Source organism: Micrasema longulum, unplaced genomic scaffold (assembly GCF_059751315.1).
Source record: "Micrasema longulum isolate JH-2025_06_02 unplaced genomic scaffold, ASM5975131v1 h1tg001131l, whole genome shotgun sequence".
Taxonomy (NCBI): domain Eukaryota; kingdom Metazoa; phylum Arthropoda; class Insecta; order Trichoptera; family Brachycentridae; genus Micrasema; species Micrasema longulum.
Genome location: NW_028278319.1, coordinates 175,736 through 188,115, shown reverse-complemented (window position 1 = coordinate 188,115; position 12,380 = coordinate 175,736). Strand labels below are relative to the sequence as shown.

The 12,380-nt window shown below is 33.5% G+C and overlaps 1 protein-coding gene across 1 annotated transcript in view; it reads right to left on the bottom strand.

Annotated features, from left to right (window-relative positions):
- Positions 1-1,657: 1,657 nt before the first annotated feature.
- Positions 1,658-12,380, bottom strand: part of LOC148276901 (uncharacterized) — an 84,336-nt gene continuing 73,613 nt past the window's right edge. Inside the window, exons 11-13 of the mRNA XM_088233607.1 lie at positions 9,335-12,312; positions 7,837-7,989; positions 1,658-5,827 (exon numbers count right to left, since the gene is read on the bottom strand). Coding sequence (XP_088089733.1) covers positions 5,573-5,827; positions 7,837-7,989; positions 9,335-12,312 — 3,386 coding nt within the window. The 3' untranslated portion in view covers positions 1,658-5,572. The remainder of the gene's footprint in view (positions 5,828-7,836; positions 7,990-9,334; positions 12,313-12,380) is intronic.

Here is a 12,380-nt window from a genome sequence, read left to right as displayed (position 1 = left end):
ATTCATTGGTCTAAAATATAATTTTTAGCTGTCATTCTTTAAATAGATTTTTTTGTGCTATTATAAATACCGTAGAATTAAATTAATTCTATGATAAATACATTCATATCATGATTTTTCTGCTTAGTAGTCTGTATTTAAAAAATAATCATATCATCGGTGAAACCGCAATACTGCGTAACTATCAATGGATTTTTTTGGCAGGGGATCCTAAATAGCAATCTGTTAATATTTGTACCTCAGAGGCAGATGGATGCAAATCCAAACGTCAAATGTTCCACATAAGCCTAAAAAATCTGCTATCTCCAAGTGGTTTTTAATAATTAAAAACATTAATTTATATTTTCAGTGTCTTTATACATTGGTTCTTTCATTATAAGACTTAAATTTCTTCAAAATCAGTAGACATGATCATAAACTGGATACGAAAATCAAAATGTCATTTCATTAAATTCTGGATTTGCATCCGTCTGCCTCTGAGGTTCAGATATATTACTTATGATTTTATTCAAACAAATACCCATCGCTGGAGTATCAGAAAAACTATGATTAATTAGAATAAAAATAGCAATAGTGAAAAAACTAACGATTCTAAATCTTTATTACGAAGTTATTTCAGTAAAACATTTTTATAAAAATAAACATGATACGCAATAGCAGTAGCAACCCTTGTGCTTCAAAATATCTTGTAGAGAATATCATTTACCTTTCTGATCATAGTCTTTTGTTTCGGTCTTCTCAGGAAAGAACACTTTCCATTCCTCGACCATAACACATAATTTCTCAGCTATTGCTATTCTGTTCAAGGAGCTAGACTTTGATATGAGCTACCTCTTCATATAAAAAATGCACCTTTTCTAGCCACCTTGAAAAAACGTCTGAAACATTACTTTATCTCTTTAGAATCCTAACCTCCACAATACAATAGTAATGCTTTTGAAAATATGTATTTTTATCTCTTTTATTTCCTTGGTTCCTCTTTCTTGGTCCTTCCAATCTCATTATCTGATTCCACATTCCTCGTCCTTTAATATGTATACCATAATGTACTTATATTTAAATTAATATGTACAAGCCTTATCTTCCCATTGAAAAACAACTGTTATTTTTTATTAATTAGGTTTTATTTCATGTGTGTATCTTTTAATATATAATTTCGTTTTTTAGTTCAAATTTTTGGACCAACTCTTCTTTTGACCAGTCTGCTGTTTGGTTGGCTGTAAGATATTGCTTTTTGCAATAAGTCCGCCAAAGTACTTATTTTTTGTACATGAAGATTTAAATAAATAAATAAAATAAATAGCAGTAAAACCGATGATATGAAAAATACAATATTTTATCTACCTACACATTTTGATTTTCCGCATTTTATTTATAGGAAGAAACACATACTTGTGAACAATAATGAAATGATGATGTCTAACAAATAGTACTGTTTCTACTATCTTTCATGAAAAGATAATATTTATTGAAATACTTATAAAATTACATTAAATTTTACTAAAATACCATTACTGTTGTGGATGAGATTCTTCTGAAATTACCTACTGTGATCACTCAAATCAACCCTAGAAAATATAAAAATATTGTTTTATACTTCATGACACCTTTAAATTCCATGCTTAAAAAGAAAAATGACTAAATGAATAGACAAAGGTAATATTATTGAGGTTATTTATTATTTCAGATATACAACAAATATAAATAATACATACATATTTATGTTTGTCGAGGTTTTATTCTAACCATAATTGGTATAATTATCATTGGATTAGATATGTCGTGACAATGTTCTGCATCCTGGTGGTTATACTACGAATTAGGTTGGTTTAGCACAAATAAAGGTACACACATGTAGAAATATACTGACAGAACAGGGCTAACTGGGTTCTGGAAAGATTCCTTTAAGGAGAGCATAGAAGGTTCCGGAAGAATGGAGTGATGTATATGAAACCATTGATGTAATATTTTACAAAAAGCAATTGCCCTCTTGATACAATTTATAATATCTCGCATAGCTACCTTGTAACAAGGCACACACAACAGTCATAACTACGTAAATACAACACATTAGAACCACCGTTCTATACATTTTGACACAAGCATCAGCTATAAATGTACGTATGTATAAATATCATTGAAACATGTTAACAACTAATTAATTAGCCGAAGTTTCTTTTAAACATGGCGTTTATTTGGTACGAGCTTCGAATTCCATAAAAAATCTAAAATTTATAATTAATTTTATATCAAATACTGAAAAACGCTATGATTTTTTTTTTCCATAAATATAATCAAGTATGTTGAGAGAGCACCTTATTAAATACGGTTCTTATCAACTGAATTTTATTTTTAAATAGCCAATTAAAGATATTCCTGACCTTGGCACAAACCAATATTCAATGAGCAAATTTTGAGTATATTCTTAATATTTAATCTCGTAATAAGCTTGTTTCAGATTCTATTAAATAAATTTCAAACATCATATAACTAAGTTCTTACTTTAACCGTACGGGGGTTAATGATATGTTCCACCCATGACCTATTTTGAAATGGACGAGGAAAAGTTTTTGTAGCTTTTTTTAACATAGTCCACCTATATTTGTATGCACTTCTTCCAGCGAAACTACAAAATTTCTATAGCTTCCTTGTATAACATTTGATCGACCCCTGCCAACGGCTCATCTATACAACACATAACCTCATTGTCAACCAAAAATTTATTTCTATGCGAATGTTCCTTGATTTTTGGGAATAGCTAGCTTTCAACCAATCCAAACCCGGCTACGAACCCGAAATTAACAACTATTGACAATAATATCTTGTGTGCTCCAGTATTGTCCTGGTGAAACAGCACCGACCACAGTGTCATATTGCACTAAGTCGGACAAATGTTCTACTAGGAAGCTATAGAAATGTTAGAGCTTCCCTGAAAGAAGTGCATACAAGTCCTAGGGGGACTATGTTGAAAAAAAAGCACATAAACTTTTTCTGATCCATTTAGGTCAGGGTTGGGGGATATCGATCAACTCTCATATGTAGACGTGTATTGTGTATAGATAAGAGAAATTCATATAGATAGTACATAGACTTTATTTATATGGTAAACAGTAAACACCCAACTATAAAACAATTATTAGTGCAATAAAAAAGTGGGATTCGATTAAAAATGTGAAAAAAATGTTATTTTTCTTCATAACTAAACATTGACACCAACATATTTCAGCTAAAATTGTGTAAAAAAATTTAAGTTTACATACTAGTTTCATTGGATAAGTAAGAAAAAGTTACTTTAGTTTATAACTTGTAAATCCAAAGTCTACACTTGCATAAACAAAAAAGTATAAGTGATAAACTTCATAAGGTGACAGAGTGGGACATGTGAATTGTCAGTATTAATGTAAAATCGGTGTTAATCGGTTTCATTGGTTTCATTATATATTGAACGTATGTGTTTAAATCCTAGAAAGATAAACAACTGGTCATCTTTTAAGGTAAAATATTTCAATTCAATGTTTCATATTTGTACAGATTGCTTTTCTTGAGAAAATCATATAATTTTCTGGGTATTCCTAAACAAAACATTTGGAGATAATTCATTGACAAGAAAATGTTATAAAATACCCAATAGTCAAAGAAAATATCAAATATCAGAGGATTATTGACGTTATAAAACATTATGTTGTTCACAATATTAAAAAAAAAAACATTTCAAATTACTATGTTCATTAAAAGTTTTACATAGTAATTTCATTTTTATTTTGCACTTCAACTGGCACAAAGACCGAATTGTAATGATACATTACAACACAGAGTTCACAGGCTTGAGAAAATTCACATTGAAGTACAGTAAAACTCCAATTATCCGTATTAATGAGTGCCAGATTTTGTTGCTTTTGAAATAATACAGCGAATTGGAATCACATAAAAAACTTACTTAAACATGTCGAGCAAAGTTGATTGGGCAATTAAATTTAAATTAAAAACTTCTCCTTCATTTACATTTCCTGATTATGATCTGAATGCTTGGCAATCTGGATGACTGGAGTTGGGAAAAACTGAGTTCTCCCATATTGTGATCTCAACAGTAATCGTACTCAAAACTCTTGTGCATTAGGAAACGGTTTTAGACATTACGAAAGCCCCCCTTTCTTATTTGATTCTTGAAACTCATATGACTACAGTAAGTCTCATAAAATTGGGTTATGTATGTAACATGAAAATATATAGTAAAAACATTCAACATTGATATTAATTTGACAAACTTTATCTTTCTAAGGGCATCACGATAATGACCAAAAGTGAAATCAGTAGATATACTGTCAAATTTAATAACAAAACTTGTGAGAAAACAAAATCGACTTTTTACAGCAAGCTCCGTAGTAAGTGTAGATATTTTTTATGAATATTTGTATTTTTATTTTACCTATAAAGTCTAAGACAGTGAGTAATGATAGACTATGATAATTAATAACAATATTATAAATCAAATAAAATACACTACTGCAAAAAAACAAGTGAAATAATATCATATCTAAATACTATATTAATATTTTTATGTACAACTGTGAATTCATAAATTGTAGCAATTAGATTGCGATATTTTCAATAAATTAATAATCCTAGGCACTAATATTTTCTGGACTTGTAAATAATTTCATCTACAGCTTCCTAATTAAGTATTCATCAAATAAATTAAACTAAATATTATATTTTGGTTCTTGAAAGTTAAGAATAACAAAAGCCAGCATGAAAAACCAACGAGAATATTGTTGTACATTTAGTTCAAGATTCCTGTAACATTTTATAGGTACACAAAATGATAATGTATCCATCATATATTATGGATTAAAATTAAAAATTAGTTTGTACAAGTATGCTAAAATATGGTAACTTGAATAATAAATTAATAACCTAATCTTGTACTCTCCACGAGAAAAGATCGCAAAGAAGAATAATGACTGCTCATCAGCGAGTTACTAACTGTTGTATACATTGTATTCCATGTATAACATTGTTGTTAATATTTGGGAATTTGGTTATGTATTACTAATCTAGAACTTATTGGCTACAGAAATAACTAAAATGGTAAATGTATCTTAATAAAAAAATTATGCTTTATTATGAAAATTGCATCCCCTGTGTTTATAACAAGTTCTAAAACATTTACGTATACATGAGCTACAAAACACAAGTACTCAATAAAAATTTATATAAATAAAATGAAAACAATATCTACCATAATATTATTGATATTCAATGGTTTTGTAATGGGACAATAAATATAATTTGCAAATCATAAAGGAGATAAAAATACTTTGTAATCAATAATGCAACAATAACTAAGCATATCTAAAGCTTGTATACATTATGATTTCATCAAGAAATCTTTAATAATCATAGAAATACTGTTAATATTTATAGACACCTTGATTATTTTCAAATATTCATTATTCGAGCAATGGAATAACATCAAATAACCATTGCTAATACAAATTTGAGTAACAAAATCACATTTTGCATTATTTATCTTTGATTTCAGGTTTCCATCGCGTTTATGTAATCACAAACCTTAAGGAGAGAAAACTCTCAAACTTCTAAGTAAAGTGGCCAAAACATTAGCTAAGCACTCGGCGCGGAGAGCTAGTTGCCCCTCTAGAGAGCTGCTGCCCTCGGCTTGTTGGGATTCCGCCATTTTGATGTTGTGTTCCCGGACAACTCGAGCCATGTCAGCACCGGCCAACTCCTTGAAGGCAGCAGCTACATCATGGACTCGCAGTACTAAATTTCTTGTTTGAAGAGGAGCCGAAGTGTGTCGACCCAGAGCCTGGAATATGCAATTAATACATTTTCACTTTTAAAAAGTTTTATTAAAATCATAATGGACATATTAAAAGATGTTTCTATGATTTCAATGGCCGTTCAAATGCACACTGAGGTTATCTAGGTTTTGTTCATCGCGGACGCTGTTATGCGATTCGAAATGTCGGAAGGGAATGCAAATGACTCATGGTACAATAACCCAGAAAACCTCATTGGACATGTTATACCAGTGCATATGTAAGTTAGTAAATTATATCATGCAGGTACTAATAAATGCATGAATATCTATAAAAAAAATTATCTTTGTATAATGAGTAAGATCAGTTGTTTTTTTTTCTTTTTTTTATATACAACTAGCCAGAATATTAAAAAAAAAAAAATTATTTTCTTATCGTATTAGCAGTGCTATTATTTTTGAAGTTTTATAATTTTGAAAATATTCTGCCAGTAATGTCTCAAGTTCTAGTCCGTGAGTTCTGCTGATTTGTGAGTTGGCTTCCCGGAAACCGTAAATCTATCACAACACTCTATCATTGGTTGATTCGGAAAAACTTGTGACGCAGTTCATTTTAATGTTTTTTTTCATACATTTTTGAGAAACTTCACCGTACAATTAAATACTCTAATTTTTACCGCATCAAATAAATAATTTAAAAAATCCAATTTCCTGTAGCTCTGAACTTCCTAAATGGTACTCATATTACTTGTGTTATTATGTTTTATTATTACATCACAGTTTTAATTACATTTATTCATCATCATCATCATACCCCTGACCGCACATGATGGTGCATAAGGCACTGCATTGGTACACCAAATGCAGCGTACATAGATCATTTGTAGTTACATTCACCGGCTTTACGGTTTATGTACCAGCCGAGGAACATGAAATATTGCATTGCATAATGACCTATTTAATCAATATTTCATATCGACCATTCCAGGAATAGAATCTGGGATCTCGAGCATGGTAAGCGAATGCACCAACTACTACATTACAAAGCGGACTTATCTACACTGGATTCCTTTATTCTGGATTTTTACCTGAAAGTAGCCAGCCATCAAAAATACTCGTCCAGGATTCTGCTTTTACTTCACAGACAGAATTGTATTATTCATCCGTCCAAACACATACTTTGCTAATATTTTAATCATATTTTCAATTTTTCTACAGAGCTTTAGAACTAACTAACTAACTAACTAATTAACTAACTAACTAACCATCACGCCATTTCCCCGGAGGTGTAGGCAGAGAGGATAGAACGCCACACTACTCTGTCCTGGCACACTTCCTTTGCTCCATTCACATTTTCTCATGCACGCACGTCGATTATTCTGACTTTTCACATGACCACTTTTAAGAATTTGTTGTACTTGATCATGCCATGTCTTTCTCGGCCTTCCTCGACTTCTACAACCAGACACGTTCGCATAATAAATCTTTTTAGCCGTTCTTTCATCATTCATTCGCTCCACATGACCGAACCATCGCAAAAGACCTTTCTTAATTTTGTCGATAATGCTTAACTCAGCCTTGCATTCTGCTCTAATTTCGACATTAGGGCACCTATCATACATTGTTTTTCCGCACATTCGCCTGAGGGATCGCATTTCAACAGCATTCAGTCTACTTTCGTCCCTTTTTTTCCAACTCCATGCTTCGCTTCCCTACATTAGCTTTAGAATATTTAATAAACAAATGTTGATGTGTTTGTGCCTGTCGGTGAACCAAGTAAAACTATTAGGGTATAGATAATTCTATAGTGACATCATAGCCACACACAAGTTCAAAGTTCTAAACAATTGCTTTTCAAGATTATTTTTTGGTGGTATGTTTAAGTACGTTCTTCTGGTTTTCTTAGTGAGTCTTTCAGGGTGGATTTTCCTTTGCAATATTTTAGTAGCCATCAAGCAAAAACATAGTTGTGTAGGATTCTGGTTCTATTTCACCTACAGAACTTAATTTTCATTTGCCAGGACATGGACATTTAAAAAAGAATGTAATGAAATAACCTGTGAAAGATCTGCCAGCCTCCTCAGAGGATTAAGACACTCGGCCAGTGGGGCCGCTACTCCTCTGGGGACACCATTGGCCAATGCGGCGACAAGGGACCTACTCCCGGTCACGAGAGCCACTGCTTCGTTGGTTAACTCATCTCTAGCAGCCTGAAATGTTCAAATGTAAAATCCTTGAAAACCTATTTTTATTATTGAGGATTAACATATTGACTGGACATATTTAAACAATATAAAATGAAACACGCTTATTTAAATTAATAAGTAATTCAACTTAGTATTTATTTTGTGTAATACATTTTTGAAAAATAAAAACAAAATAACTTGCTTATTTAGAGCAAAAGTACTATTTGTAAAATAAATATTGGTGTTCATATGATTTACCCAAATATTTCTATTTGGTGCCATTTTCAACGAGTTGTAAATAACTCAATATTAGAAAATAGGAATGAAGTTGGAGCGGAGTGGTGTTCGAACCTCAGACCTCTGATCTGTGAGTCCGCAACACTAGCCAAAATACCACAACCCGATTTTAGTAAATATATGTAAAAGTAAGTGCTTCAAATCTAATTTTTTCCAATTGCCAAAATTCCGAATTTGGGGATTAAAGTATCACTCTTCTTTTATTTATATAATAATAAAACTTGGCTTTTGATTTTTCAATTTAAAGATTGGTATGATAATATATTAAATTCCTAACATACTAATGTGAATATTTGAAAACAAAAACTATGTATGTCTCCTTTATGATTTCACCTATGCCGATTTTTAAAAATATTGTCATTATTGTATGTGTGATCTACCACTCTGTAAATTTCACTATAAAAATTAAATTTTGTAATACCATATTTCAGCACCACATGGGAACTACCGAAGGGGTACTCGCAAAGGTTTGCTTCCGACCTAATGAAACTAAGCCCAAATAAAGTAAGGGTTATCACTAGAACCTACACAAAGCACCATAGTTTGAAGCTTGCTAGAATGAATCTATCCAAAACTTCAAGGTAAAGGTTCTGCAGTACAGATGATGTAACACCTTCACACATGTTATGTGAATATGATGCTATCACCAAAGAAGCTGCACTCTTAGTGGACCATTGATCAAACCTAAGGAGGTGAGAGTACTCGCTCCCTACCTAATAGTCTGTTACTTTCAGGCCTTGGGCTTTGAGGAAAAGATTTAGCAAAAGATTTGAAAGAACTCGCCCTTCATTCAGTAGTCCGGCAATTCAAAGACTTAGGCTTGGAGGGCGAAAATCAATTTGCGAGGACCCAGTGTCGCAGTGACTTCAGGAGCTCGTTTGGCACTGACCCCCATTTGCATGAATAAGAATAACACCATATTTAATGTGAATTTTTGGGGAATCAAACCCAGAATACCATTTATGGGTAGTAACATGCTCTAAACACTACAGCATGAAGCTGAAACCAGCTGACGTTAAGTATAAATCATACTCAAATAGATATTTCTCTCAAAATAATGTTACAGTCTTACCTGAAACTTTCTTTCATCAATATCTTCTCCTCCGCCATGCGCGTGTTGGTGCGAGCAGTTCTGGGCTACTTGATGAAGTCGAGCCAATAAGCCATCAACTGCCACTTCAGTTTTCTGTAGCAAAGTTTCAACATTCACAACATGCCCATTTCCTCCTAAAGCACACTCTGTTGTCATCTTCTGTCTCATCAAAGGAGAGGGAAGAGTGTTAGTTTTCGAACTATCAGATATGTATTGGTCCTTGAATCGAACATGATTTGATTTCATTTGAGGACTACTGTGCTCGGGCCTCAGGGTGGAGAAGTTTGGTGTTTTAGATCTAAATTCTGAATTGCATTGTGTCATGATGTAACCTCTATCCGCAACCAAATCTGGTTGGTTGGACGGATTGTTAGCAAACTTTCGGTTCATTTGTGGAGAACATAGTGAAAAGATTGTGTTCATTTCTCTGTTTTTAAGAATTGTGTTCTTGGTCTCTGAATGTGATCTTACATGGCCTGTTTTACATTGAGCTTGTGGAAGTGTACTCAGGCAGTGTGAAGTGCATTCTGGTTGGGAGAAAGTACGAGATCTAGTAGCTGGTTGAGTCAAATCAATCGGTGATGAATTACTGTGATGCTCTAGTTCAATATCCCTATATAAATTTGGATTTCTCTGAAAGTGTGGAGATCCAATACTGGCTACTCTCGGCTCAGAACCATTCTTGAGATTATGCGGAGAATTTTTAAGCGCCGCTTTCATTCTCAAGGTTTCTAAGCTCGGTACAGGAGGAAGAGGTGGTTTCTTAGGGGGCATCAGAATATGAGGGGGAATTTTACTGCAGTTTATCTCTCCTCGAGGGGGTATACAGGGTGGGGAGCCATCATTTATAAATCCGTTGGTCATTTCGTGGTGGATGTCTCCATTTTGTTCACACACCATCTTGAAGTTAAGTTTTTTGTTGTTCAATGTATTGAATCGGTTCTCAGGTGGTTCTGAAAGTGGTACCCCATTAAAACTGTAACTAAAGGAATTGGATCGTGGTCTTGTACTATTGGTTACTAATATACTTTTTGGAGGCCTTTCAGGGGGCTTTGGACTTTCTAACTTGCTAGCTCTAGGAGGAGGTTTGGGTTCACTCTCACTTATGTTGGTTACATCCTCTACAGAAGGGTCTACATCTTCATTTTTAGATTTGTTTTCTTTTGTACAACATGAAAATACACCTTTCCTTTCAACAGTAGGATACTCAATAATATGTCCATTTGAAATAGGCGGATTTTTTAAATTGGATCCGTTACTTTTTACTTTAGATTCCACATTCAGATATGGAACATCAAAAGGTGTATTTTTTTCTATGTTCTTTTCATTTATTATTAAACTATTACGTGCCTTACTTAAACTTTTTGCATTAAACATGTCTCTTATGTCACTTACACTTACATTTCCTTTCACCACTTGTCCGTTAGAAGATTTAAGTGATTCCAAAGATTTTTGATGTTGCCGTATTTGAGATTCATTAGAATAAACTACATTTTCATGATAATCTATAGAATTCCCTTTCGAATTAGGAGGGGGTGGAATAATATAAGACATTATTTCCTCAGGAGTCAACTCAACAGCGGGAGTAACTTTCAATGTTGGAGGTTCAATTACCACAGTAGCTAAAAACTCCTCGAATTCAGTATTGCCCGCATTAGATGTACTTTTAGATGATGCCACTTCGATTTTTTTATCTGTGGATTCAGTTTTATCAGCAAAAGAAGATGGAACTGGCGCTAACATTTGTGGAACTTGAGTGGCATTATCCAACTCATCGGGAGTTTGTGGAGGAGGTAAAAGAGTCAAGTCAATTAAGTCTGGATCCAAATCAATCATATTGATTAGGTCACCATTGAAAAGACTACTGTCACGGTTTTCTGAAGATACATCACCAGTCATTTCGCTAGCAATACCACTGCTTTGGGAGTTTGAATTTTCACGCAACTGGTTAAGATAATCTCTAAGATTCTGTTCTCTCGCTCCCTGGGTATTGTAGTTTGGATTATCGGGACTATGAAGACCAAAACTTGTTCTTATGGCTTTGGTCTGAATGCTATTACTCTTGTTTTGATGCCTGTGAATCGGACTATTTGTCGGTGTATAAAGGGAGTCATTATCACTTTCTGATTGAGACAAGTCATTATTCAACGCATTTAATGCATCCGTCAATCCACAATTATTCAAAATAGCACTCAATCCTTGACTTTGCCTAGTGGTCATGGCTTCCTCTTTACTAACTGGAGGTATTATTGAATTCAGTCCATTAGTAATTCCGTTAAGTCCCTGGTTGATTGTCTCAGTTAACAAGATGAGAGAATCACTATGTTTTAGGGTGCCAGGAGTATCATCCAAGGAAGACATTCGGCTATGACTGGATTCATTGTCACTCTCTAACTTATCCACGCTCGTTTCCTGCCACATTCCATTATTTTCATTGCCATTTTTATTCTTGTAAATGATTTCCCCTTGCTCGGAAAGATACTGTTCAGAATTCTCAACAAGTTTTTGCATTTCTGCAACACGTTTAAGAATTTCATCATTCCTCGCCTCCACTAACTTGGGATCAGATACTGTTTCTAAAATTTCCATAGACAGAATTCTTTGGAAGTCGAATCCTAAATTATCCTCAATCCAGAGATTTTCAGCTTTGCCGTAATCTTCCATTTGGTCGTGCTCATTATAGTTTTCGTAAACAGAATTTGTAAGTTTTGATCCTTGTTTTCTTTCATAAGCGGACAATGGGCTGCCTGAAGTATTGGCATGATTTTTGTTAGCAATAGTTGCATTCATATTGGTGTCTAGTCCATTGTTCATCATATTCATCTTAGGAGTAGAGTGATATGGCGGCGGCATTGCAAAGGTAACATAGTGTGATCTCGACAGCACACCAGGGTCATCCGAATGCAAGAAACTCCACCTCGCTGGTACCACATTGTGTTGGGCGAGGTATGGTGGAGCTGAAAAGGAATTAGTTTCTATTACATTACATGTTACTTAAGAAAAAAGTAGCCAAAAATACATATTT